This window comes from Ochotona curzoniae, unplaced genomic scaffold (genome assembly GCF_017591425.1).
Source record: "Ochotona curzoniae isolate NIBS_2020 unplaced genomic scaffold, NIBS_Ocur_1.0 scaffold_4505, whole genome shotgun sequence".
Lineage (NCBI taxonomy): Eukaryota > Metazoa > Chordata > Mammalia > Lagomorpha > Ochotonidae > Ochotona > Ochotona curzoniae.
In genome coordinates this window covers 21,984,525-22,012,010 of record NW_024467118.1, presented here as the reverse complement: position 1 = coordinate 22,012,010, position 27,486 = coordinate 21,984,525, and the positions used below count along the sequence as shown (strand labels likewise).

Below are 27,486 nucleotides of genomic sequence, written 5' to 3'. Positions count from 1 at the left end.
GTTAAGTTTAAAAATCTCAGAAGAATTTTTGAATATTATGAAATCTGACATAACTACTTTGTATTTTCTTTAACATAATAATTTTAAACTTTAATTTCTGCCTGTGTAATCATGAGATTTATACTGCAATAGAGAATACTTGTAGTGCTGGCACATCATTACTGCACCAGAGATGTTGCCATTCAATCTTGTTACAAGCCTCTGTTGGATAATGCGGCTGCATGTAATTTGGGGTGGGAAACAGGAAATAAACTGAATTTCACATTTACAATTAGACTAGACCAGTTAGTAATTTAGCAGTAAATTCTCTGCTATGTGGTGTTTCCTGTCAACAGAATGAGTGCTGCCTGGCAGTGGCGCAGGAATGTGGAGGATACCCAAAGAATCAGTATGACCATGAGCTCTGCTAAGGGAGATAAATGCATCTATAACCCATCGCCTTAACAGGTGAACCCAGTGAGGCTGAGAAAATGCAGAGCTAAGGATGATGAATGGAATTCCTTGTCCTGCTCAGGGGGTTTCTAAGCAGGCGCTCCATTAGAGTAATCCCTGGGGCCTTTCCCTATCTGTATTCACTCTACCCAGGGGAGGAATCAGCACTTATCTGACTGGTGATATGGGAGAAAGAACAGGCTATCAGCACCTTGGCCTTTCCTTCACTTTCTGGAATCTTTCTGCTTGTAGAAAGTGCTTACTCAACTCCTCTCCATGGGGCACGTTACTGCTGAAGTGAGGGAGTGAGGAATTAGGATGACCAGTGGGTGCTTAGCATTGAATCGAAGTAATTTTCTACAACAGCTTTATCATTAGAGAGGTGACACTTTAATCTTCATCTACTTCTTCCTGCAGCCACCTCCTCTCAACAGGTTCTGAATTTAGACAGGGAAAAGAAAGATGACTCCTGACTTGCTGATGCCTTAACTCGTAGGCTCCATCAAGTTTGGGAGGAATATCTGTCTTAACTGGCTTGTCACAATCTAGGCAGAATGTCAATCAAGGCTCTGAATTCAACTTGTCTGGGTTCATCATGTAGGTGCATTACCAGTCATAAACAGTGGAGAAATCTTAAAAAAAAAAAAAAACCACCAATCAACAACAACAAGAACAACCCTCTCAAAATAGCAATTGTAAAATGGGAATAAACTTTTGGTGCAACAAAATGAGAGATAATGTAGGGTATTTATGAAATCCACTTTCTTGGTTTCTTGTACGTGATCACTTAACATACAGTTCCTGATATAATCACACCAGTATGGTTTTAACGTACTCTATAAGAAAGGCCCTCTGCTAAGCCACTTGAACATAGTAGCTTATTTGAATTTCACAAAGCCTGTATAGAAGGTAGTACTATTATTCCGATTTTATAAATGAGGTAATTGAAACCTACATATTAAAAAAAAATTCTATAAGGTCACAATTCTAGGAGCACAATAATAGATATTTAGATTCAACAGTCTGAATTCAGAATCCATAGTCTTAAAGAGCATGTGGTGCCCTGAAATTAACAACCATTATTCACTGACTACCTCTTGTTTTTCTGGCACATGTTAAGGGCATTGCCCCATATAATTTCCTTAATGCTAGGGAACAGACTTTCTAGCCAAAACAAGCCCAGTAATTCTTGAAGAAATTTACACATCTCCTGGGTCTCAAGTTTTCATCTGTAAATTACCACACTATCTGCAAGGGTACTTCACAAGGCTGTGGGAAATGGAATTAAACGATGATTTATTTGAGTGCAAAAATATTTGAAGTCAACACACATGAAGAGTTTTCAAAAGCCTCATGAAAATGCAGATTATGAAAAAAAAATTGTACGAATGTTATAAATGACTGCAGTGGCCAGGGACTGGAGCCAACAGTGGGTAATGCAATTCAGGTCTCCCACATGGGTGGCAAGTAATCCAGGACTTCAGTCACTGTTGCTGCTTCTCAGGCTCTGCTTTTACGGGGACACCGGGAGTCAAATCCAGCCACTCTGGTGTGAGACACACGTGTCTGAAGCAGTTTCTCAACCATCAGGCCAGTGCCCATCCTTATGCACATATTTCATTTTGGGGGGGCCTTAATCAGTTTATCTTTAATTCCACTTTCTCCAGGAACCTCTTGAAGTTCCCCCAAACATCTCAGAGGTTTGCTCTGGGGGTCTGATGAGAATGCTTAGTACTTGTACTAGAAACTTTCATTAAAATGCATCAGTTTTAACTTCTGCTTGCCAGATGAGCCATGGAGTGAAACTCATTCAGCTCACAAGTAGCAAACCCAATTTCAAATCCAGATCTAACAAAATAGTCTTTTTTTTTTTTCTTTTTGTAATTTCTGTTTCTAGTACTTACTTCCTGCTCTGAAGAGTGTTAATTTTCCTTTATGCCACTCATTTCTTCCTGGAAAGAACAAAACCATTCTTTGCTTTTGTGAAAGACACCACAGGGAAAGAGATGGTTTCCTAATTGTGTCTCATGGAGGTGTTTAAGAGCCCCGGGAGGGGAGCAGAACAGCTGCACGTTGGGGGATGTCTACCTAGCTCCAATAAGGACAGTTCTGCTTCATTTATAACAAAAAGAGGGAGTCTGAGTACGTTTTTAAATGAGACTGTTCCTTGGCAAGAGGGAAAAGCCAGCCTCCCTGGGAGCCACAGGCTTGCGGTCAGGAGGCCTGGCGTTAGGATCTCTTAGTATTGATGGGTTAGCTGGTCCTGGTCACCATTCTGTCTATGTTGACCCAACTGGACAAACAGAATAATAAAACCTTAATATCTCCTGGGGATATTAAGAGGATTGAGTGAAGACGTGCATGAAATGCCTTTTGTGGAGCCCAAATACACAGGATAAAGAGAACATATCCTGGAATTACCTCTGGCTCCTGCAAAGGCTGTATGATTCTGAGCACGCTATTCAGCCTCTCAGTGGAGTGGGTTGTTCTGTGCGATGGTGACTACAATAACATGCTCAGTATGATGTTGTGAGGGCCAGGCACTGCTTTGTGTTGGTTACCCTTATTGTTAGCTCTGACTCACTACATATCCTTCTCAGCACAACTGCCCCTGCAGAAAGCCTCCTACCCTAACACAACAGTGGGAAACAGTCCTGACTCCTGTGTCTTCATCCATTTCTGTTGCAACAACAAAACACCTGAGGCGGGGTACTTCTCAAAGAAAAGATGTTCAGCTTAACAGTTTCAGAGATTAAAAAAGAAATCCTAAAACAGGTAAGCCCATTGGCCAGCCTCTAATTGGGATCTCCTGGCTGTGGGATGAATGGGACAGATGAGACCCAAGGACAGCAACAGGGGTGAGAGGGATCACAGGGTAAGAGGGAGTGAGAGACCGAGTAGGGGCCAGACTTGTTTTTAACAACCACTGTTCAGGAGACAGGGAGGGGAATTAAACCTCAAAATGGGGTCCCGTGCAATAGCCTAGTGGTTCTATCCCTGCATTGCACTCCCAAGATCCCATATGGGCTCCAGTTCATGTCCTGGCTGCTTCACTTCCTATTCAATTCCCTGCTTGTGGCCTGAGAAAGCAGTAGAGGACAGCCCAAAGCCTTGGGACACTGCACCTACGTGGGAGACTCAGAGGAGGTTCCTGGCTCCTGGCTTTGGATTCACTCAGCTTACCACCACTGCATTCACATAGGGAGTGAACACAGCAGGTGGAAGATCTTTCTTTTTGTCTCTTCTCTGCCTTTTCAATAAAAATAAAATCTTAAAAAACAACCTAGAAAACCAAAAACCTCAAAATGAACTTTGGCATTCATATTCAAACCACATCACTCTGTCACATAGTTTTTGACCAATTACCAGGCAATTAGGAAAAAAACAGGCTTAATGGGTAAGTGTTGGAGAGGACAGCCCCAAATAATTCAAATTATCAAGCATTTGCCAAACATTGGCCTTTCTTGTAATTAGGATAAAAGATTATAAAATGTGAACTGAAGCTGTAGGCACTTTTATAAACTAAATGTAATCAAACTATTAGTTTTGTCTAATGGCAAAACCATAAAAACAAATGTTCATTCCCAAATCAGCTTTAAATGGCAAATAAGTCCTTGTGAGTTTCAGGAAAATGCTCAAATCTTTCAAAATCCAGGTTTTAAAAGAAATCAGCAGTTGGGCCCAGCATTATAGAGAAAGCCATGTTTTTTTATTTTTATTATTTATAAAATTACATTTAGAGTGGACACATGCAGGCGAATTGAAATCAACGTTTTCGTAAGAGTCAGACAATTATCCATCCCTCTTACTCAAAGGTCACTCCAAAAAGAAAGTCATGTTCTGGGAAAGAGCAAAATATCAGAGCCAGCACAAATGTAACTGCAAGAAAAGCCAAGAAATTGTCCTAAAACCATGGCAAGAACAAGTCAGAATGCGGTTAGCATAAGCCACGGCTGTATGGGAAAGCGAGTTCTCCCTCAGCTTTTCTGAAATTGTTGGCCTTTATTCCAAAGGCATGATAGGGGCCCAATCATTTCAGCTTTTGCTGTTGTCTCCACGGTCTGCATTGGATTGACAATGAAAAATTTTTTAGAATAATTCTGACGTTTTATAGAACTTTATACAACCTTATCAGTAAACTTTTTTTTATGCTTTACTACACAAAGCATTGCGTTGTATTTTTGAAGATCTTTCTCTTCTGCTTCAATGTAAACAGAGAGCGGGGAGCACTTATCCACCAGCCAAAGTCCATACTGTGGGTGTTGCATCTTTGTGGCTCAGATCCCATGCCACTTGGGGTGGTCATTACTTTTGCCTGGCCCTTGATGCTGGCATGAATAGCACTGACCATTAACTGACACAACTCTAAAGAAAGTGATTATCAAAATCCAACATTTAAGAGCTACTTGTGACAACCCATATGTGAGTCATTTGTATTTTTAAGAATATGGGCACAGCGCAGTGGCCTAGCGGTTCAAGTCCTTACCTTAAACGTGATGGGATCTCATATGGATGCTGGTTCATATCCCAGTGGCCCTGCTTCCCATCCAGCTCCCTGCTTGTGGCCTGGGGAAGCAGTGGAGGATGTTCCAAAGCCTTGGGACTTTGCCTGCACCCATATGGGAGACCCGGAAGAAGCTCCTGGTACCTGGCTTTGGATCAGCTCAGCTCCAGCCACTGTGGCCACTTGGGGAGTGATTAATTGGACGGAAGACTTTCCTCTCTATATATCTGCCTTTCCAATAAAAATAAATAACTCTTTAAAAAATTATGTAGTATGAAATATTTTACCATACAAATATTTAATTGGAATATTTTTGGGAGTAATTTTATATAAAATTTTATATTTAAATTCAGAGTAGAAATGCACTTCTCAAACGTGTTTTTTTGTTGTTGTTGTTGTTTTTTCTGTATCTCTGGTGGAATAGCCTTTTTGTTCCCTAACTTTTCATCCATGTCTTTCCCTTATTTTGTAAGATTCATCAATTCATCATTATATATATATATTTTTAAAGATTTATTTTATTTTTATTGGAAAGGTGGATATACAGAGAGGAGAGACAGAGAGGAAGATCTTCCGTCCGATGATTCACTCCCCAAGTGAGCGCAACGGCCGATGCTATGCCGATCCGAAGCCAGGAGCCTCTTCCAGGTCTCCTACGCGGGTGCAGGGTCCCCAAGGCTTTGGGCCGTCCTCGACTGCTTTCCCGGGCCACAAGCAGGGAGCTGGATGGGAAGCAGGGCCACCAGGATTAGAACCGGCGCCCATATGGGATCCTGGGCATGCAAGGCGAGGACCCTTAACCACTGCGCCGGGCCCTATATTTTTATTTTAGTAAAAATTTGTCCAAATTAATTTTCTTCAATTACATTAGGTTATATCTTCTGATTCTAGTTTTCTGACTCTTCCTCTGCAGTTCTAGGGTGTATTTTCCATTCTTAGATATCCATCTCCACTTTCACTCTAATTTTTCATCTTGTTTGACACAAAAATCCTTTTTAAAAATGTCTTGATGCTACTCGGGTTTGAAGAGAAGTCAAAATAAAGCATCTCTTATCAGTTAACAGAGAAAATGCTTATTCCTATTTCTTTGTCTTTAAAGATTTACTTATTTGAAAGGCAGAGTGATACAGAGGCAGGACAAATATTCTACCCGCTGGTTTACTGCCCAGATACCTGCAGCAACCAGAGCTGGGCCAGCGTAAACTAGGAATCGGGAACTCTACTGGGATTCCCCATGTTGGGGGCAGGGATCCAAGAACTTGGATCCTCCTTTGCTCTCTGCCAATTGTATGGCAGCAGGCTAGATGGGTCATGTGGAGGAGGAGGCTATGGGATCACAGGTGTCCAAGCAGGAGCTTCATCGTGGCACTGCAATTCCCACCTCAGGGGAAATGTTAGTTAAACCCTGAACTCCAGAGTCAGTCTGCCTGGCTTCCAATCCCACCTGGGTGCCTGTTTGCTTTTCTGTAATTGGGACACTTAATAGTATCTGCATCTGATTACAGATGTTATACGGTTACATAAATTACCATGTGTAAAATGCAGAAGAGTTCTGTATACATTAATAATACCCACAAATAAATTAAAAAAAAATGCCCAGTGTATGTTTGCCATGATCTCTATTGTCCACAGTTGGTGAATCTTAACTAAACTCTTCATGTTTTATTACTAGTTAAATGTACTTTTTGATTTAGGGTCAATTTTAACTTGTGAATTTTCCTTGATTTGTGTCTTCATAGTTCATTATGAAGCTAGGAGACATTACACTGAGTAGCTGGAGGACATATACAATATAAGTTTGTGTCTTTAAATCCCTTTCTTCCTAAGGATCAGTGGAATGATGACTTCTATCAGAGACTAAGAGGAGCAATGGACAAAGCTTTCCTTACTGACACAATACACTGGCACATGACAGTGGCCTTCAGACAGTGACAATCCAAGGAAAAGAAAGAAAAAGAGATTGGAAGTAGGGAAAAGGTGAAAGTCAAGAATGCTATCCTTTGACCTTGATTTATGACAGAGACATGCATACTCTGCAGGTGAGTTATTAGCAGATTGCCTAAGCTCCAAAGGGAATTTGAGACTGATTGATTAAGATGGCTTTGTAGGTGAAAATGAACAATTCAAATTTAAGAGCAACAAAATCTGACCAGAGGGAACCAGAAAAGCAGTATTATCAAGTGGTTAATGTGCAAAGCTCAATACCAGAGCGCTGGGTTCATTTCTTTCATTGCTTCTTACTAGCTGAGTCCCCTGTCAAGAACTGGAACTTTCTCCTCTCAGTGACCTCATCTGTACGATGGTAACAAGTCACTTCTTTACTGTCAGGAATGGTAAATAAATTAATTCATGTGAAGTATGCAGATCAGCTTATGTGTTCAGTAATGCTCTATATGTTTATACAGATCACTAAGTCTTCAAGCATGCTAACCATTCTTTTTAAAATGAAGTATGTTTTAATATAATTTGGAAGATAATAAATGCAATAAGTAAAAGACAGAGCATTAAGTATGCAAATGTATTATAATTGTTCAGACAAAATGTGTTCTAACAATGAACTAAAGAATCCACAGAAGCACATATTCACCATACTCAATACAAAGAAGATACTACTAATTTCTTTATTAAAATGTATCTTAAGAAACTTTCAGTTTTCTTGGTTATCTAAAACATACTTGTATTAATTTTTGTATTTCATAAATGCTATTAGCTGAAAACAGCTCTGCTTATCTCTTTTCTGTTAAAATACAAAATGTTTTGTAATGTAAGAATTCATTTCTTCAGAAAAATATTTTCAGCATTAATTTTTCTGCACTGCAGAGTAAAATCAGAATCCGGATATATATGTTAACATTTTCTCCAGGGGAATAAAGAAGTAGAAGACATTAAACTCTGTCAATTGGTTTGTGAAAAAAAATTGGAATTGGGTGAGACACGTGTCAACCATAATTATAGATTATAAGTCATCAAGAGAAAATGAAGGCCGCCTGCCTTCTTAATTTCCTGAGGAACCTCAACAGATCTAATTAGAATATGAGCAAAAGTCATTATTATATCAGCTATACTCAAGTTTTATTAAAGAAATAGTTTAACAGGTAATATTGGTCATATATTAAAACAGAATTTAAAAATGTGAATAATATTAGGAAGCTGTACTTATATATTAAACAGTTTTGGGGTAATTAACCCAACTCTTAAATTTCAGCTTCTGGGCTACTTCAGAGCAATTTTCTATGTGGGTGTGCACTGGCAAGTGTTTGGGGGGTTCTATGTGGGTGGATATTGTAAGACCCTTGGTGCTGCTTATATTGAATAAGAGTACCACGTTAAAGATAGTAGACTAAATGACAAACATCACCTAATTTAATCTGTAGGCAGGATCATTCCAGCCATCAGTTACAAAACTGAAAATGATGACAAGGCTGAAGTTTTTATAATCAAGCTTCAGCCTCATCTTTCTTCCCGTCTTGAAGCTGTGAGGTAGAGGGACAGATACAATGACTAATCTAGAGTTTTTAAAAGTATAGATCATCTGCTACGTTTTGAAAAGTGTTGAGTCCAGTACTTTGCCAAAACTGAGATAGGCAATTAAGATACACTTGCTTCCCCGCTGTTGGTTAATCAGGATCACCTTTGTATTTTATAACTGATTCAAGTTGGAGACCAATTAACATCCATTTTTTACAGGGATATAATTCAAAGTCTCTTTCAAATGCTTACTCAGATGCCTCTTCCAAGGCTGTGTTAACATCCACAAGTCTGTTCTTGCGTTTGGACAAGAAAAGGGAAAGCACCATGGTCAACCCATTGGTTTGAAGGAGTCTGTCTTCCATAATATATAATAGCATTGCTGGTGGTAAGATGAACATTGAATTCTAGTACAGAAGCATTATTCTTAAGCATGGATTTGGAAAACTTGGGAGCATGCATGAACAAAAATTTGAGTTTCTGTGTAAGAAGAGAAATGTGACAAGATGCTGAATTAAGAAATAAGTAAAGTCTGTCCCAAATTAGTTAACACTATCACCTCTTCACAGCCAGAGGTGTCATGTATAAAAACATAATAAAAATAAAACACACTATTTAAAGTTGCCTCAAGTCATTCAGCTCAGTTGTATGGTCTGGCCAGATGGTGTCACCACCACTTGTCACAGCAAACTGGAAAGGAGTGAGAGGCAATGGCTTCTACACATTAGATCTACACATCCAGTGCTGCTAAAGGAAATGAAAGCACAGGAAGAAGACAGAGTCCTCCCCAAAGCTCAGGGGCTGCAGGGGCAGGCGGGCTTACAGAAAGAAAGTCCTGCATGCTTTCTGATAGTTGTGTATATTTCTAAACTGGAAGAACACCTCCCTGACCCCCTTCTCACGCATTTCCACCGTATTTGTTCCTTGACACACATTAACAAAATTGTTCCTCCCCTAACCCTTTAAGGAAGGAAACTAAACAGTGACGGACTTGCTGCTTCTTCACTCTTGCTTACTGAGTTCCCTCTCCTTCCATGCTGTACAGCACCAGAAAGGCATATAAAGCAAACAGAGTGTGAGTAATGAGGAAGAGCATATATGCGTGCTGGTTAATTGAGATTTTGTTTTCAGCAAACAACTGTATTTTGTAAATTTTGGAATGCGGGTTACATTACTGCAGGTTTTGTGTGTATATTTAAGTATTTAAAATAATGGTGGTTATAGATTACGCCATTGCAAGTTTTGGTGTGAATATTTAATCATCTTTGATGATGGGACTGAAGGAAGATCTAATGTCCTGGGTATCAATATATTCACTTCTGATTCGCCTGTCCTCCTCAGCACCCACACACTGAACAACTTTAAACTTCTTTAATCTCATCAATCAAACCTCTTTTAAATCTCATCAATTAGACCTCTCTGAAGTATCTCTCATCCACGCACACATATCTACCTTCCCCCACTGATACCACATCATGTTCCACTCGGATCGTGGCCGTTAGCTGGGTTTCTTGTTCAGTCACCTGCCTCCTTGCAGCTCCTGCCAGCTTCAGAGCTGCATTCTGAACCAGAATGTCCCCTGGCTACTTGCTCACAAGCTGGCATAGCTTCTTCCTTATAAGATCTGGATGCCTTATGTTTCACAATGACCCTCTGATCTGATCTGTATGCAGGAATGCAGTGTCTGTATAATCAAGGTAACCGCTCTTGTCCTCTGCCTCAGAACCAGAGGTGGAAAACTCAGTCCTTCCAGCTTCAGTGTAAATTCACTTCCGCTGATTCATAAAATCAGAATGTGTCACTTCTCTATTTTGATCCCATAACATTTTCCAGTACCATATCATTCCATTTATTAAACTGTGTTATATTTAATTGCACACACCTGACTTGAGGATATTTAAGAGCATAGAGGTATGTTATGCAGCTTTAGCAGGACCTTGGATATACACTGTGTTTATAGAACAGTAATGTGGCATACACATTTCTAGAAAGCATCCTGCACCATTTCCACTGCTTTCCCAGGAACATTAGCAGGGGCTGGATCAGAAGTGGTACAGTCAGGATTAGATCTGGTTCCCTTATGGGATGCGTAGCAGGCAGCGGCTTTACCTTCTATGCCACTATACAGGCCCATTATCTTGAAGCTTTTCAGGTGTATATGGCCATAGCAGTCTTACCTTTTCCTCAAGAATGCAACCTTATATCATCCTGAGACATCTCATTTTATCTTCTTCATGAGATACCTATTGTATAATATTGATGTAACTTTCTTTTGGGTAATCTTTGCATAGTATGTATGTTTCCATTGCTTTATTCTTATCCTTAGTTTTCAAAGGGATTCCTGTAAACAAAATACACTTGAATCTGTATTTTCGTTATAGGGCTTAGTCTATAAACGTGGGTTGACAGATTACAGGCTTTTAAAAAATCTTTCGGCTCTTTAATAATGTCATTCCTTTGTCTTTTGATTTCTATATTTTCTTTTTTGAAAACTCAGCTGTATTTTTGTTGTTTCTGGAATACAAGGATATTTTTTCCTCTACTCTCTTTTGAGGCTTACTTTCTTTAATTCTGGTTTTCAATGATTCTAGGATTATATCAACTTTCTTGCTTGGGGTTACTTGCTTTCTTGGAGTTATGGGTTGATGTCTTTCAATAACTTTGCAAAATTTTTACTTTTTCCTTCATTCTCGTCTTTCTCTTTCCCTGTAACTTTACATAAATGTGTGTGTTGCTGTTTGACAATGCCTCCTGTGCCTCTTGTTTGTTTGGCTTTCATTATTTTTCTCGTTAAAATTATATGCTCGGATTGGATATTTTCTATTGACTCCTCTGTTCGTGAAGACAGTTTTATGCGGTGTTCAGTCTGTTATTAAGCCAATCAAATGAGTTTAGTTTTCAATACTGTATCTTATAGTTTAAAAATATCATTTGGTAATTGTGCTAATTTGTTGAACTAGCCCTCTCTTCATTTTACTAATATAATTACAATAACTATTTAAAAGTTTCTCACTGGTAGTCCCATCATCTGGATCATCTGGAGACTGTCTCCCATGATGCACCTTTTCTTCAGTTTATTAACCATGTTTTCTTGTCCTTTACATTTTTATTGTATTCTGAAAATTGAGTTTACTAATGACTTTTGATTTACAAGTTCCTAAGTAGACTGACAGATGAGAAGCAGATCATAACCATCCCATCCAATGGAAGGGACTGAACCTAGATTGCATTTTAATTAGATTCAGTTTACTTTTAGTGAAAGTATTTCACAGGCGAGTCTCACTGATTGGTCACATTAGTGTCCACAGGAATTTGTCAATTGCTGACGGACCATGGAAGCATTATTCCATCCCAGGTTTCTGTCCTTCTTGACTGGTCCATGTTAAGCCACTGTCTTATGAAGAAAAAGTTAATGCTTTTGGAGTTCCTCTTCTGTAAAGAGAGTTTACCAAGAGAGGACTCTTCCAGTTTTGGAAATTAAGCATGTCTAATTATGTTTGTTTCCATTCTTCTTGCCATCTTTATTAAAACTAGAGTGTTTATATTTTTTTCTTTTTTAAAAAAAATGTTCTCGTTTGATTCAGAAGCAGGTGTTGCTTGAATTAAAGAATTGAAGTTTTTTTCAATTAGATTTGCAAAGATACTCAATGCTCTTCCACTTTTTCTTCTCCATAATCGTCTTTTATCTCACACGAATATGCTATCATTTTTTTTTTTTATTGGAAGGGCGGATATACAGAGAGGAGAGACAGAGAGGAACATCTTCCGTCAGATGGTTCACTCCCCAGGTGGCTGCAACGGCTGGAGCTGAGCCAATTCGAAACCAGGAGCCTCTTCCGGGTCTCCCACATGGGTGCAGGGTCCCAAGGCTTTGGGCTGTCCTTGACTGCTTTCCCAGGCCACAAGCAGGGAGCTGGATGGGAAGCGGGGCGCCGGGATTAGAACCGGCGCCTATATGGGATCCCGGGCATGCAAGGCAAGGACCTTAACCACTTGTGCCATCGCACTGGGCCCACGAATATGCTATCTTATAGAAAATGTGAAACAATGTTTTAAGTTACAGCTATAGCTTATATAGCAGTTAAGTAAATGGCCCCTGGGCCCGGCGCAGTGGCTTAGCCACCAAAGTCCTCTCCTTGAACGTGCTGAAATGCCATATGGGCACTGGTTGTAATTCCGGTGGCCCTGATTCCCATCCAGCTCTCTTCTCGTGGCCTGGGAAAGCAGTCGAGGACAGCACAAAGCCTTGGGACCCTGTAACCACATGGGAGACCCAGAAGAGCTCCTGGTTCCTGGCTTCGGATTGGCGCAACTCTGGCTGTTGTGGTCACTTGGGGAGTGAATCAAAGGATAGGAAATGTTCCTCTCTGTCTCTCCTCTTCTGTATATATCTGACTTTGCAATAAAAATAAATAAATCTTAAAAAAAAAGGAAATGGCCACTTCTTGGCTTCTCCCAGAGTTGAACATTGGTGAGAAAAAAAAGCTGACTTTCAGTCTTTGTGTATTCTAACATTTATTTCATGGTAGTCAACCAACCTATTACCACTGGACTTTGAGTATATTTCAACCACTCTATTATTGGAACCTAATTCAGAACTATGTCAAACAACAACAAACTGGGCAAGCTTAACACAATATTTAAAGACATCTCTGTCTCTTCATTCTCCCAGCAAAATGTAACTGGGAAATCTGAGGCTTCAGACTTATTTTTACTTAAAGAAAATCTGATTGAATTCACTAGTTTCTCATTTTTAAGTATATTTTGTTGAATAAGGCTGTACTTACTCATATGGAAATCCCTCATTTTATAGTACGAATCAAACATATCCCATCATAAAGAGCAGAGCTGGGCACAGATTAGCACTTAAGTAGCTGGCTAACAAATAACTTACTTTAAATAGAATAGAAAAGATGTTTTTTTTTTTTTTTGAGAGTCTTATACACTTTATATTATTTTTAGAGGGAAATTTATTATCTGCTGGTTTGAATTCTGACCCCATTTCTGTAGGCCTAACACTGCTGGGGTTGAATGCATATCACAAACCATATGATAAGATCAGCTTTTCAGATCTCTTACTACCAACTTTAATACTTATCCATGAAGGAGCATTCCTGGTTAAAAGGGTCAGCTTATCTATTAATTCCTGGGAGCTGTTTCAATTCCAGATAAGGCTATCTTAAGCTAAATTAAAGGTAGTGATCCCACTTAATCATCAGCCACAGAATGGCCTACTTGTCTTACTATCTTATGGCATTTGCATAGCAGAATGAGTATTCTTCAGAAAGCAATAATGAACTAGTAATAATATTCCACTTGACAAATCTGTCAGTTTGCAGCTTATAAAGAGCACTTCGCTGATTACTAGACAAACAATTGTTTATATGGCACCACTGCCACTGGTTGATTTGACACATTGCATGTACATTGGTTTAATGCTGTTTTTAGCAACTGTGCTGAAAAAAATGTTACAAATGAAAACAATAATGAATACATTATGCTATAGGATAAGGAAAACTGGGATATTATTGTGGGACTGAAATAGTAATTCTTGTTGCTGGTCACAAGATATTGTTGAGACTGCTGTTAATTCACAGTGCTTCTTATGCAAAGCTGACAAGGTTTTTGTTCTCACACACTGAGGAGATGGAGAGAGTTTAAAATTAGACATAAAAAAAAAGGTTTTGTTTCTCTCTAAAATTCTTTAAGTTATCACCAATCAGTAAGGATTCTTGCATTCATCTACAATTTAATATAGAGCATGAGTGTTTTTATACCCACAACAAAACATGGACCTGCAGAAGTTTTCAAGCAATCTTCTAGCAGCTTCATGCGTGTCTTCTGGAGCTCTGGGCTGTCCCATTCGTCTTCATCAACTCCCCAGTACAAATCTATGACCTGGGAACAAAGAGATGAGCCAGCATTAATGCATCTGTGGGGAAATTAAATTTACCTGTGGGCTCTGTTCCTGTGCCCAGTGTTAAAAGAACGTGATTTCCAACTTTTTCCTGGCTGCACGCTTTTCCCCAGAGAGGGAAAATGACATTTCATAGATGAACTTAAAGAGACATTTTGAAATACTGTGATGAGTTGGGAATGAGCCTTAGTTCTTATTTTGTTTCTGTTTACGCTGTTGACATGGGCCCAGAGAAAATAAAATGCTAAACGTCGGAAGCTTTGGAGCACAGACTTTCATTACATTGAAATGCTAAAAGGATTTTTTTAGAATAATGTTTTGAGAGCAGCTGGGATAAGGTTACCATATTATTTGAGACAATTAGATCACAGTGTATAATGTTATTGTATGTCTTTCCTATTATTAAAAAGGGCAAGCTCCCATGGCCATTCATGCACACTGATACGAAGTTAAACGTCTCTATCTTAAGAGAAAACCCAGATCTTGGTTATTATGATGTTTTATCCCTTGGGGAAAGATTATTCTGTTAATATCTGTTTTATCTATGAGTAGTTTGGCTTTCATCAATATATATATCAGAAAAACCTATATTGGAAAAAATGTAAAGAGTGCCTTTCCGGAAAGTGAAGATAATAGGACCTTCCATCTCCCCACTTCAAAGCTTACCTCTGAGGATGCTACTGGTTTGCAAAAACTTTGTAAGCACACCAAAAGGAACAAGCAGAGAAGCCAGAATCATTCCCTTTATTCAACATTTATCTGCATAAAGTAAATGTTCCCAATTGTACCTTTGAAGATGTCTTCTTTCCCTTCCTTTGCCTGCCACAAAGAGAAAGAGCACCTCCTGTCCTGTGTTGTGCAGGACATTCTTTAGCAGGAAGCATTGAGGAGGGACTCTCCTGTGTGGCCTGGGTACATCCCAGCACTTTGCTGCTGGTGTCTTGGCTTTGCCCCGAGGTCAGGCTGCAAGCATCAACTGTTTTTTGTTGTTGTTGTTTTTCTGCATTTGAGCTTCCAGAAGACTGATGGGTATCTCACAGCTTTTTAAAAAAAAAAACTGTCCATGATCCCTTGCGTAAGTTCATCATGTATGAAACTACTGAAAATGATCTGGGGATTCTTTCCTTTCATCTAGATTACAAGGTTTAATTGCACAGTATTAAGGAACAGGCTGTCAGAAATGATAACTCCTCTTTGTAGTACAAGAGCCTCTTGCTAAGGACACATCAAATGAGGTCTAAATGAATGGAGATTAAACAATTCAGTTCCTCACGGGCTTACCAGTCCCATATGATAACTGGCTCTCATATTGGACATGGAGACAGAATATTTCACCTTCACAGTAAGTTCCACTGGACCGTTACAAATGACTAAGCCTTAGAAGTACGGAAGCACCTAGTACTAAGGAAGACCAGAATAAGGATATAAAAATCTACTTTGGTGGATAGTCTATGATCGCAAGGTGCATGCTCCCAAGTAAAGAAAAGATGAAAGGCTTGTGGCTTCTCTATTATGAATGTTTCTGGGTACCATTGATGTATCACAGTATCTTTTATTAAAGTAATATCCTGCCAAACCTGGGCCCATCTCTGATGTTTTTTTTTTAAAGAAGATTTATTTATTTTTATTGGAAACTGAGATATACAGAGAGGAGGAGAGACAGATTGGAAGATCGCCTGCCCGATGATTCACTCCCCAAGTGGCTGCAATGGCTGGAGCTGAGCCAACCTGAAACCAGAAGCCAGGAGCTTCTTCTGTGTCTCCTATGTGGGCGCAGAGTACCAAGGCTTTGGGTTGTCTTCAACTGCTTTCCCAGGCCACAAGCAGGGAGCTGGATGGGAAGCGAGGCCAACGGGATTAGAACTGGCGCCCATATAGGATCCTGGTGTGTGCAAGGCAAGGACTTTAGCTCCTAGGCTACCATGCCAGGCCCACAAACAATATTCTTTTTTTTACTTCGCTATCCTTGGGAAGATACCCAAAGAACTGTGTGCCAAGTGCTAAGAAAGTGATTTTCTCTCAATGAGAGCAAAAATCCCCTTTACAGGCTGCCCAGATCTCTTGCCCTGAGAAGGACAATCAGCCTGGGTTGAACAACGGGTGAAGAAAGATAAGCTAAGTAGCATTCCATAGAATAGATGTATCACAATTTCTTTATCCAGTCCTCTTTCAGTGAGCATCTAGGCTGTTTCCATTTTTCTTGATTGTTGATTGTGCTACAATGAATACAGGGGTGCAAGTTGATTTCTCATGTCTATGAATCAGATCTTTTGGATATATTCCAAAGAGTTGGATTGCTGGATCATATGGCAGGTGAATTTTCAGTTGTGTGAATGTTCTCCATTCTGACTTCTATAGTGGCTGCACCAGCCTGCAGTCCCACCAGCAGTGGAGTAAGGTTCATTTCCCCCCACATCCTGCACAGTAAGTGATCTTGGTAGTTTTCTGTATGTTGTCCATTCTCACTGGAATTAAGTGAGACCTCAGTGTTGTTTTTATTTGAATTTCCCTTTTTGCTAGGGAGCTTGAACATTTTTTTCATATTTCTATTAGCAATTTGGATCTGTTCCTTTGAAAAATGTCTGCTCATTTCCTTTGCCCATTTTTTAACTGGTTTGTTTTGTTGTTATGGTTTTTCTGGATATTTTTTTTCTTTGATATTCTGGATATTAGCCCCTATTTGTTGTATACTGTGCAAAGATTTTCTCCCACTCTGTTGGTTGCTTTTTTTTTTTTTACTTTGTTGATTGTTTTCTTTGCTGTGCAAAAGCTTGTTAGCCTGATGTAGTCCCATTTGTTTATTTTGGTCTTGAATGCCTGTGCTTCTAATGATTTTTCTAGGAAGCCTTTGCCTGTGCCTATATCTTGTAGAGTGTTTCTTACATTTTCTTCTAATAGCTTTATGGTTTATGGATGTAAGTTTAGCTCCTTTATCCATTTAGATTTGAAATTCTAGTGTTTGCAACCAAATGGGCCCAAGCAGAGAACATTATGCCAAGTGAAATGAGCCAGTCCCAAGGACAGATATCATATGCCTGCTCTAATATAAAATAACTTCTACTGAAATTACAAAACAAAACAAAAAAGAGAATAAATACACAAACGAAGGATGTAATAGAGACCACAGTATCGGTAATCAAAGAAAATCAACAGAATGCATCTCAACTAAGGAATGAAGGTTGATCCTCAATGAAACTTCTAAATACACCCAGACAACAAAAAATTTGATTCTCTATTATGGCCTATGCCAACAGTGTCACGACCCATGTAAAGAGGAGAAAATTGGAACCATTTCTCATTTATTTCTACATTTAAGTATTTGTTCTCTCGTGATGCTCATTGTTAATATGGCTGATGGGTTGTTTTGCTCATCTTAGGAAATGGCTCTTCCTTGTTTTAATTTGCAGTTTTTTGGATTAAAATCCAATTACTTTTGTTGTGAATTTTACCTTTTCACACTTCATATTCATTTGTGTCTTTTTCTTTCTTTTGAAAGATTTATTTATTTTAATGGGAAAGGCAGATATACAGAGAGAAGGAGAGACAGAGGAAGATCTTCTGTCCAATGGTTCACTTCCCAAGCAGCTGCAATGGCTGGAGCTGAGCTAAGAGTTTTATGGAATAGACATTGAAAACATGTCTTTTACAAGAGATTAAACAGTAATTTAAAAATCAACACTATAAAAAACAAAAAGGCTAGGTCAAGGGAGACATACTGAATAATTTCTATCAGATGCTTAAGGAAAAATTTATCCCAATTCTTCACAAATTCTGAAAAAAAATCAGAAGGAAAAGGAATTCTTCCAAACTTATTCTGTGAGACAAAACCATGCCACAAAAACTGTGGAGTGATATTTATTAAGAACATAAGCCAAATATTCTCAACAAAATACTAGAAAACCTAACACCATGGTATATAAAAAAGCCTAAACAATGCAACCAAACAGAATTCATCTGGAACACAGTGTTGGTTAAGCACCAGAGAAGTTAATGATGCTGTAGACTACAGTAACAGAACAAGAAAATGAGAAAATTTATGATCATCTCAAAATACCTAGAACAAATTATTATTAGAAGTCAATGAGTTAGGAACAGAAACAAACTTCCTCAACACGTATAAAACAACCACAGCTTATATCATACTTAATGGGGAAGATTGAACATTTTTTTCCTCTGATGTTAGAAGCAAGAGAAAGATGTCCACTATTATCAGTTATATTGGATACAGGGTTGTAGGTTCTAGGCAGGTCATTAGGCAAAATTATTAAGCATAAAATCAAAGAAAATATTTGCAATTCCTATATTTGGATGAATTTCTGTATAGCATGTGTTAGGAACGCCTACAACTCAATTATATAAGGCATTTATTTCTCCCCAGTGTAGATATAAATTTCCAACTAGGATATACAAAGATGTTCAATATTAGTATTTATCAGAAAAATACAAATCAAAACCCTATTGTGATAACACTTTACACCCAGCAATATAACTATAATCAAAGGATTGTTATAAGAAGCAAGGATAAGGAGAAATTGGAACCTTCATATGTTGCTGATGGGAAGATAAAATTGTTTAGCCTCTTCTCAAACTGGCAGCTCTGTGAAGAGTAAGCATAGTTGTTATACAAGAGAATGAAAATACATTTCAACACAAACTTTTGTACATGAATGCTCACTGAAGCATTATTTATAATAGCAAAGAAGAGCAGAAACAACTCAAATGTCCTGAAAGTGATCGATGCATAAGGAAGTACAGCACATCTGTGTACTACAACATTAGCTACTATGACTGATGTAGCAATACGCGCCACCTTCAAAACATTAGGTTGTGTCAATCTTTAAACATTTTGTAAAGGAAGTCAGTCATAAGGAACTACACCTTGCACGACTCCTGTTGTAGATAACATCCAATGGGCAAATCTAGGAGATTGATGAGCAATTGCTTATGTCTATTGATTAGGGACAGGGGGTGACTACGGAGTAATGACGAAAGGGCAAAGGACTTCCCAAATTTGGGGGTGATGGAAATATTCTAAAGTTGGTTTTATTCTTTCATATTGTATACATATGAAATAGTGTTGAATCATATTGTTTTAATGGTTGACTTTTAGGGTATGTAAATGGACTAAATCTAAGTAAGGCTGCTACAAATGGTATTTATAACAACAGTTTGTAATTTTATTCAATTTTTTTTATTCTCACTCACTGTAATGTTGCTGAATATTTGTTTAAATCAAGTATCTAGTATGAAGGCACTTTAAAAAGCCCATGGAAAAGTAAAGTCAAATGTATGATTTAATTTTGATGCAGAATCAATTTTGAAATCCATGCAATTATTTACATAACACAAGTTTCAATGAACATTTTGATGATCTCGCTCATATGCATGAATTAAAAACAATTTCTACCAAAACAAAATTATCCTTTAATTTCATTTTTCATGACCTTTTGGAAGTACTTTCATAGATTAAGAGCTAAGCACCACACATTAACTTTGTGTGGACCAAATGACCAAGGAGAAAAACATAAAAACAAAGATTTATTTATTCTACTTATCTTATTTTCTCCCCAAGTCAAAGTTATCACATGACATGCTCCCATGGGAGTCTTGCAGTCATTTTTTGCACACCATTTCCTTTCAGTTTGACCACCATCACCCCTATTAAAGGTCTTTGTAATCTATGCCTTCTTATTTCTGGAGCTTTTCCCCTGCCTCCAGATTTTCTCCATCATGTTTTTCTTTACCTGCATGCTACATGGGCGGAAAAATGATGAAAAAAAGATAAAAATCCAATAACCATGAAGACAGGGAGGAAACAACTAAGAGGAACATCCAACTCGTGCAATAGAAAAGCATTATTCTGGGCAAACAGACACGCCAGGTATTTGCATGATCAATATCTGGCTAAAAAAGGAAAACAAAAATACTTTGGAACCTAAAATATTCAACAAGACAAGATTTATTACATACTTAAAAATTATGTCTAGCTTTTAGCCTAATATCCAGGTACCCCAGATGCTAGAATCTAATTTATTATTTATTGGAAGACTAACTTGTTGACAGCACATTTTAGGTCCTTTTCCTTATTTGATCATTTGAAAGCTCAGGAAAGTGATTTGATTTTATCTTTTTTTACTTCAAGCCATGGCACAGTAGAGAAGCAAATTTATCAGGATTATTGGAAACAAAAATCCAGTAAACAAAGCAAGCAAATGTGGTATTACATGACTGTGCCTTACATCTGAGCTCTTGAAAGAAGATATTATCATTTAAATGTCCAAATTAAGTAGCAATAAAGCAAAGGGTAAGAAACCATAGTACTGCTTTACATCTTCCCAAATGTCTAATTTGACTCATAACAGCCTCACACTATCATTTCTTCAGGAAAAGCCTTTTAATCTCAAACTATCTCCCCCAAGTTTTCGTTTTCCCACACCATAGGACACTATCTGTCTGTAAAACAGAAATGTACAAAGATAATGCAATTGACTATTAAAACAAATCTAGAACTAAAATGAAAACTGTTCCTCAAAGTTATTACGAGAGTTTATAGCTCAGGGCTCCTTTTGAAAGTAATCTCATTTCATACTGAAAAAAATTTATCTTTTTATCATTGAAGTTTGTTTTGATTAAAAATGGTATTTGTTCAAGCTTTCTGGCCTTTACATATATAAGACATGGCTTTTGAATCGCCTGTAGGTCTTTCATAAAAAGCAAAATCTAATCCTAAAAGTATTAACACCTGGCTACCATTAACAATATCTAAAAGAACACAGAGCCGGCTCAGAAAGTTTTTATCAGTCACGGAATTGTTGCACTAAGAACACAGTATTCACAGTGGTAAAGACAGATTTCACTTAAATGTCCAGTACTTATGTCTCATTTCTAAACTGTTCATCTCACAAAAGAAGGTAAGCGGAAAATAATCTTAAAACTCAGACTAACTTTACTGGATACTGTTTACCAATGGCGAGGTATGCTTTAGGTGCAAAATAGGCACAACTGAAGATGGGTGTTCAGCGTGAAACCGATAGCTTAATTCATTAATGGTGATGCTTCCTTTAGTTAGAGGGATTTGCTCCAGCTGCATACACCTCAAGAAAAACTCTAGGCACACATTACCAATGACCACATGTTAACTAGAACTATCGAGAATTTCCAATACAAGTTACCTGAAATTATTCTCTAACTCATGAAATACACGAGAAAGAGACATGGAGGACCATGATTCAGATACACAATTCTGAGAAATACTGATTCTCAATCAAGCCCTCTATGACTGCTAGCTGACCCAACAGATCCTAGAAGGATGATCACCAAGAGCAAACAGCCCTACAAGATGACATGACCCAAAGTTCCAAGAAGACAACAAATTGCTAAGACCCGATCCCCTGCATCTTGAGAGAGTGGGCCATGGGTCAGATCTGACATATATGATCATAAAGCAAAAATCAACCAGGAACTAAGCCAGGACCTCAGAAATGAGGCTTCCCCAAATGTGGAGACAAAAAAAGAGTCAGAGAAAACAGACTTCCCTGAGATCAACAAAATACTGACTATACAGAACTAACTTGCCTAAAGCCACAGACAGCAAGCAGTAGAGCTGAGATTGGAATCTAGGTTGCTAACACTTTTGGACAGTGCCTTCCATGCTAAGCTCCTTATCACCCTGAAGACAATATACAAACCTGTGACTAGATTCACGAACTCTGGTCCCTGAAAGACACTTGAACGTCATTCCATATTATACTTCCCCATACTGACTACATTTCAGCCACATACCATTGTTTTCATATACATGAATGAATAAACACATACATATTTAAAACACATCAATGTACACAAACATATATACATGTTTATCTACCTATATGCACATCTATATTCTGGAGTAGCCTTTTTCTTTTAAAGACTTTTTAGTTTACTTGAAAAGTAGAATTACAAAGAGGGAGAGACAAGAGGTAGAGACAAAGGTCTTCCATCCACTAGTTCTTTCCTCAAATGGCTGCAAAGGCCAGGGTTAAGCCAGGGCAAAGCTAGGAGCTTCATTTGGATCTAACACATGGGAGCAGAGGTCCAAATATTTTGGTCCTTTTCCCTTGCTTTCCAAGGCACATTAGCAGGAGCTGCATTGGAAGAGCAGCCAGGACTTGAACCAGTGCCCATATGAGATGCCAGTGCTGCAGGCAGTGGCTTAATCCACTGTGCCACAGAGTTGCCCCTCAAAGTTACAGTTTAAGGTTCTAGATGTATGTTTTGACAAAGCAAACAAAGGCCTTTTTTATTGTGTAAATCTTTTAAAGATTTATTTACATATTGGACAGGCAGATTTATACAAAGGAGAGAAAGGGTGAAAAATCTTACATCCATTGGTCCACTGCCCAAGTGGCTGCAAATACCGGAGCTGAACCAATCTGAAGCTAAGTTGAAAGAGTCAGGAGACTCTTCCAGGTTCCCGTGCAGGAATAGGGTCTCATGGTTTGGGGTCATCCTCTACTGCCTTTCCAGGCCACAAACTGGAAGCTGGGTGGGAAGTGGAGCAGCTGGGACATGAACTGGTACCCATATGGGGTCCCGGTGCATACAAGGTCAGAGGATTTAACCACTGAACCATTGTGCTGGGCCCTTTTTTTGTTGTTAATACCACTTAAACTTTAGTTCAAACTGGCATTGTCACAGACCCTTTATTCTCTCCTGGATAAAGATGATAAAAGTTCTTCAATGTGTGGTTTCTCCATTCTCCTGCTTCTTCCTTTAAATATTTTTAAAACTTCTGGTATTTATTTGGAAGGTAATAATTACACAGAAAGGCAGAGGAAGAGAGAGAGAGACGTTTCATCCACTGATGCTCCCTTAATGGCCACAATGGCTGGGACCGGGCCAGGCAGAAGCAAGGAACTGGACTGGGAGTGGATCAGCTCAGACGTGTACTTATGCTCAAATGCGATGCCAGAGTGCAGGCAGTGCTTGACCTATGGAAGCTTCAGAGTGCTGATCCCTATTCCCCAACTTCTTTTCCATAACACAATATCAGGTGACCTCATACCCTTAAGGAGATGATGGAGTTCCTGGGCACAGTTCTCAGTGAAGCGCACTGTCAGTTTGGTGTTTGCAGCCACAGCTGGGTTTTGTGCAGGTGTAGCCCAATGCCTGGCCTTTGTTCTCAGGTTTTCAGAGTCCGGTGTTGTTCTGCAGTCTGGGCCAACCTCCCCTGTCCTGAATGAAGCTCTTCAAGTCTTTAGGCCAAGCTTTACACAACCCAGGACCTCTTGTGTGTTCTCCATCACAGAATCTGGCAGTGGCTTTCAACTTAGCTGTGGGCACGGAACAACTGAGGGAAACTTTGGAAAGTTAAGTTTCATGATCTGCTTCTGTGTTTTGCCTAGGCAGCTGGAGGTAGTGCAGGCGATCTTGACTGTGAGTTCTCAGTACAGAATCTATTCAGGTAGTTCTCAGTGCCATGTGCCAATCTGCTAACTCTCACTGGCCTAATCTACTTGTATTCTTCAGGAGTGAATCTCACAGCAAACAGAGAAACAAGTCCGCTGACTTCTGCCTTCCTTTCTCTCCTTCCACAATCCTCCTAGAAGCCCTCTAGCACAGGACCTGGCTCTGCATTACTGACAAACTGTACCTTTCTCCCTATGTATTATAATCCAGAGGCAAAGTCCCGCTGGATAGGCTAATGTGCCAAAGAAGTATTTTAAAAAAAACTTTAGAGAAATCTATCAGGCCAGTAGCTTTATCAGGAAGCCAGAAGGACACAATCTTGTTATCGTATGAACTTATGTTAGAACTTAAATCTCCAATGCAATAGTGCTGGCAAGTTTTTTTTTTTTTTCGGGGGGAGGGCAGGCCTTTGGTCAAGAGGACTGTGAGGAAGCGCCTGACGGAGGCATGTGTCTCCGCCTCCCTTCCACTGTCTACCATATTTAATCACAGCATTTCTCCCCTCTGGAGGATACAGTGCTCAAGGCTCCTATTCGATCAGAAACCCAACCTCTTGGTACCTTGATTTAGGACTTCACAGCCAAGAGAACTCTGAGAGAATAAAATTTCTGTCATTTTGTAAATTACTGAGTATGAGGAATTCTGAACTACCAACACATATGGACTTTGACACCTAATCTGCCAATTTGTGTTTTGCTGCATATAAGTGACATCATGAACATTTTCAGAACATTTTCATCTTCATTTTCCTTCTACACTAGCCACTAAACACAAATCAGTAGAAAGAAGCATTTCAATGGCTTACTGTACTGGCAGCAGAAATTAAAAATGCATGAGTAATTTCATTACACTAGGTTTTTGAGGAACACACAGAATCTAAAAGGGGAATGGTTAAGAAATTGACACTAGTTGAATGTCTTCCAAGTACCAAAACCTTTGTTATTTTTATAGATATATTTATTTATTTGAAAGAGTGTTATAGAGAAAAAGAAAGTATGGGAAGGAAAAGGAGAAGGAGAGGGACGGGGGAAGTGAGGGCAAAGGAAAGGGAGACAGGTCTTCACCTGCTGGCTTACTCCCCAAACCAAATGGCTGTAATGGCTAAAGCTGGGCCAGTCCGAAGTCATGAACCATGGGGGAAGGAGCCCAAGAAGTTCAGCCATCATTATCTTCTGTTTTTCCAGTCATATTAGTGGGCAGCTGGATCTGAAATAAAGCAGCTGGACCTCGAAGTGAAGCCTACATGGAATGCCAACCCTTCAGGCAGTCATTTGACACAAAACCACAATGCTGGCCCCAGAACTTTGCTATTAAAATTTTATTTATATGTTTAGGCAAAGGGAACATGTCTCGTGATTTCATACACACAATTTTATGAATATAATGCCCTTTTTCTTATCCATCCTCTTTTCTTTTAATTTTGTGATAACATGCTTTACAAAAAATTTTTTAGAGTGATAGCATATTTTTAATGTATTTTATATTCTCAGACTTAACCTTCCAGTACATAAATAATTCAGTAAGTAGAACAGAGGAAAACCACTGTTGCTCAGGAGCAAAGACAAGGACTATGAACAACAATTAAATGTCAAAATGTCAAGCTCACCTATATAATTCATTTCTTACTGTCCCTATTAGTTACCGTAATTTATTGTTTTTAAAAGACTTGCTTCTTACAACAATCCTGAAGCAAACTACTGCCCAATTCACTAATCGAAGGAATCATGTGTGTACCAAAGAGGTCTAGTACTGAGCTGCAGGACTGGTCATCTGCAGATGTAGGGTTTGACCCACAGTCTTTCAAAAAAAAAAACAACAACAAAACTTTAAAACTTTCAGGCAGTATACTCTATAATAATATAACAGGCTGCATTTAATTGAATCTGAAAAGCCATCAACTGCAGAATGCTCCAGTGGCATAAACAACACTAAAACATATATCAATCACATGATAACACACCACTTATTTGTAAGGTAGATTCTGATTTTAGAGATGTTAAATAAAAGTGAGAAACCGTCCATCTTGGAATGAATGAAATCTGGTAAACACTACTTCAAGGAAGATAGTCTAAGCAGTTTTGTGTATAGTCTGCACCAAAACCAAATATACCAAAGGAATGGAAATACTAGTAGAAAGTTATCATTGCTATTAAGACACTGAAGTTCCAGACTTGCGAAATGGAAAGCAAGTGATAGCTACTGAGACACATCCTGGCAGATGAATGGGAATGGTGCTAACTTGGATCTAGTTTGTATAAGGTAAGATGATGGACTGTAAGGCAAGAATCTTAAGTCTCAAAGACTTGGAAAACAGAAGCAATTGGAAACCAGGAAAAGGGAAAAAGAATGAGCTCCATTTCAAACATAACAGCACTTAAAGCAGAACTGCACTCATTCAATTAGGGAGAGCAGAGAGCTGGAGATACTGACAAGCAGTGACTCATGCATAGACATTAGCTTAAGGGGAAAACAAAGATCTAATTGAGGTGTAAGGAGGAAGGAAAATAGGAAGGCATTTCTGGTGCCATGCCACCAAAGGAAATATGGAGATGGAACCAAGCCAAGAAGAGAAGGACCAAAACCAGAGCCCCTCAGCAGGCACTCTCCCCTGCTGTCATCTCTTTGGGTCTGTCAGGTAACAACTGCCATCCCAATGCAGTAAGCAGGTACACGGCAGCTCTGCCCGCTGGTCGGAACTGCAGGTTTCATTCTCTCCCTTCCCTCACAACAGGAACCCAGCACATGCCTGTCAGAGAGAAGAAAAGCTGGGGCAACACAGGGCACCAGGTTCCTGCTGGGAGATCACAGAATTACAATTAACGGCAAGAGCATTCCTGAGCAATCACTTTAGAAAGCTAGTTAGCAAAGCTGCAAAGGATAGGAAATGTCACCTCACAAGACAAGACAAGGGCTGTTCACATTATATCTGGAAATAAGAATATAGTTATAGTTTTGATCACACAGCAAACTGCTGGCCATGAAGTTTTATTCCACTTCTTCATATGTTGGTCATTCGGTCCTGATTTGTTAGCATCTATGAAAACTGTGTTGATTATTTAAGGTATCACACCCTATAAATGCAACACTCCATAATGATGAAATAAAAAAAAAGTTACTGTTTTGACGAATGGTAAAGTTACATTCTTATTCATTATCTGGATTTGTTTTTTACATGTTGAAGTGAATCCCATCTTCCCACTAGCTTACATAGGAAATGCCTCTTGTTCTCAGCTGAACGCCTGTCATCAGAGGTGAGTCCCTCTCCTCCCTGGAATGACCCCACCAGGATCCCACTGCCAGCTGCAGCTGTGCTACCTCGCCTGGAGCCACTGACCACAACTGACTGTTGAAGTTCTGAAACATGACCAGTCCTAATTTGGATGTGTTCTAAGTGTAGATTCTAAAATGGACTTCAAAAATTTAAGATGAAAAAATAATATAAATTTGTTCATTCATAATTTAAACTTAAGACATTATTAAGTTGAAGTTTACCTGTTTCCCTTTACTTTTTAAATGTGGACAGTAAAGAAGGAAAAATTGAAAAGTACATAGATGGCTTGTTTCTGTGACTCAGTTTTATTATTTTATTGTTATTTATGATGGTCTAGACTCTGTTTCTGTGTCTTATTTACTTGATCAGAAAATTCAATCCAATCATCATCATGTATTATGCATCTGATATAATCCTGGTGTTATAAAAGTTAGCGAAGGAGGA

General features: G+C 38.9%; 1 protein-coding gene across 1 annotated transcript in view; it reads right to left on the bottom strand.

The window, feature by feature from the left end:
- Positions 1-27,486, bottom strand: part of NWD2 (NACHT and WD repeat domain containing 2) — a 123,099-nt gene that overhangs the window by 46,915 nt on the left and 48,698 nt on the right. Inside the window, exon 3 of the mRNA XM_040966172.1 lies at positions 14,186-14,302. Within this exon, the coding sequence (XP_040822106.1) occupies positions 14,186-14,302 (117 nt within the window). The remainder of the gene's footprint in view (positions 1-14,185; positions 14,303-27,486) is intronic.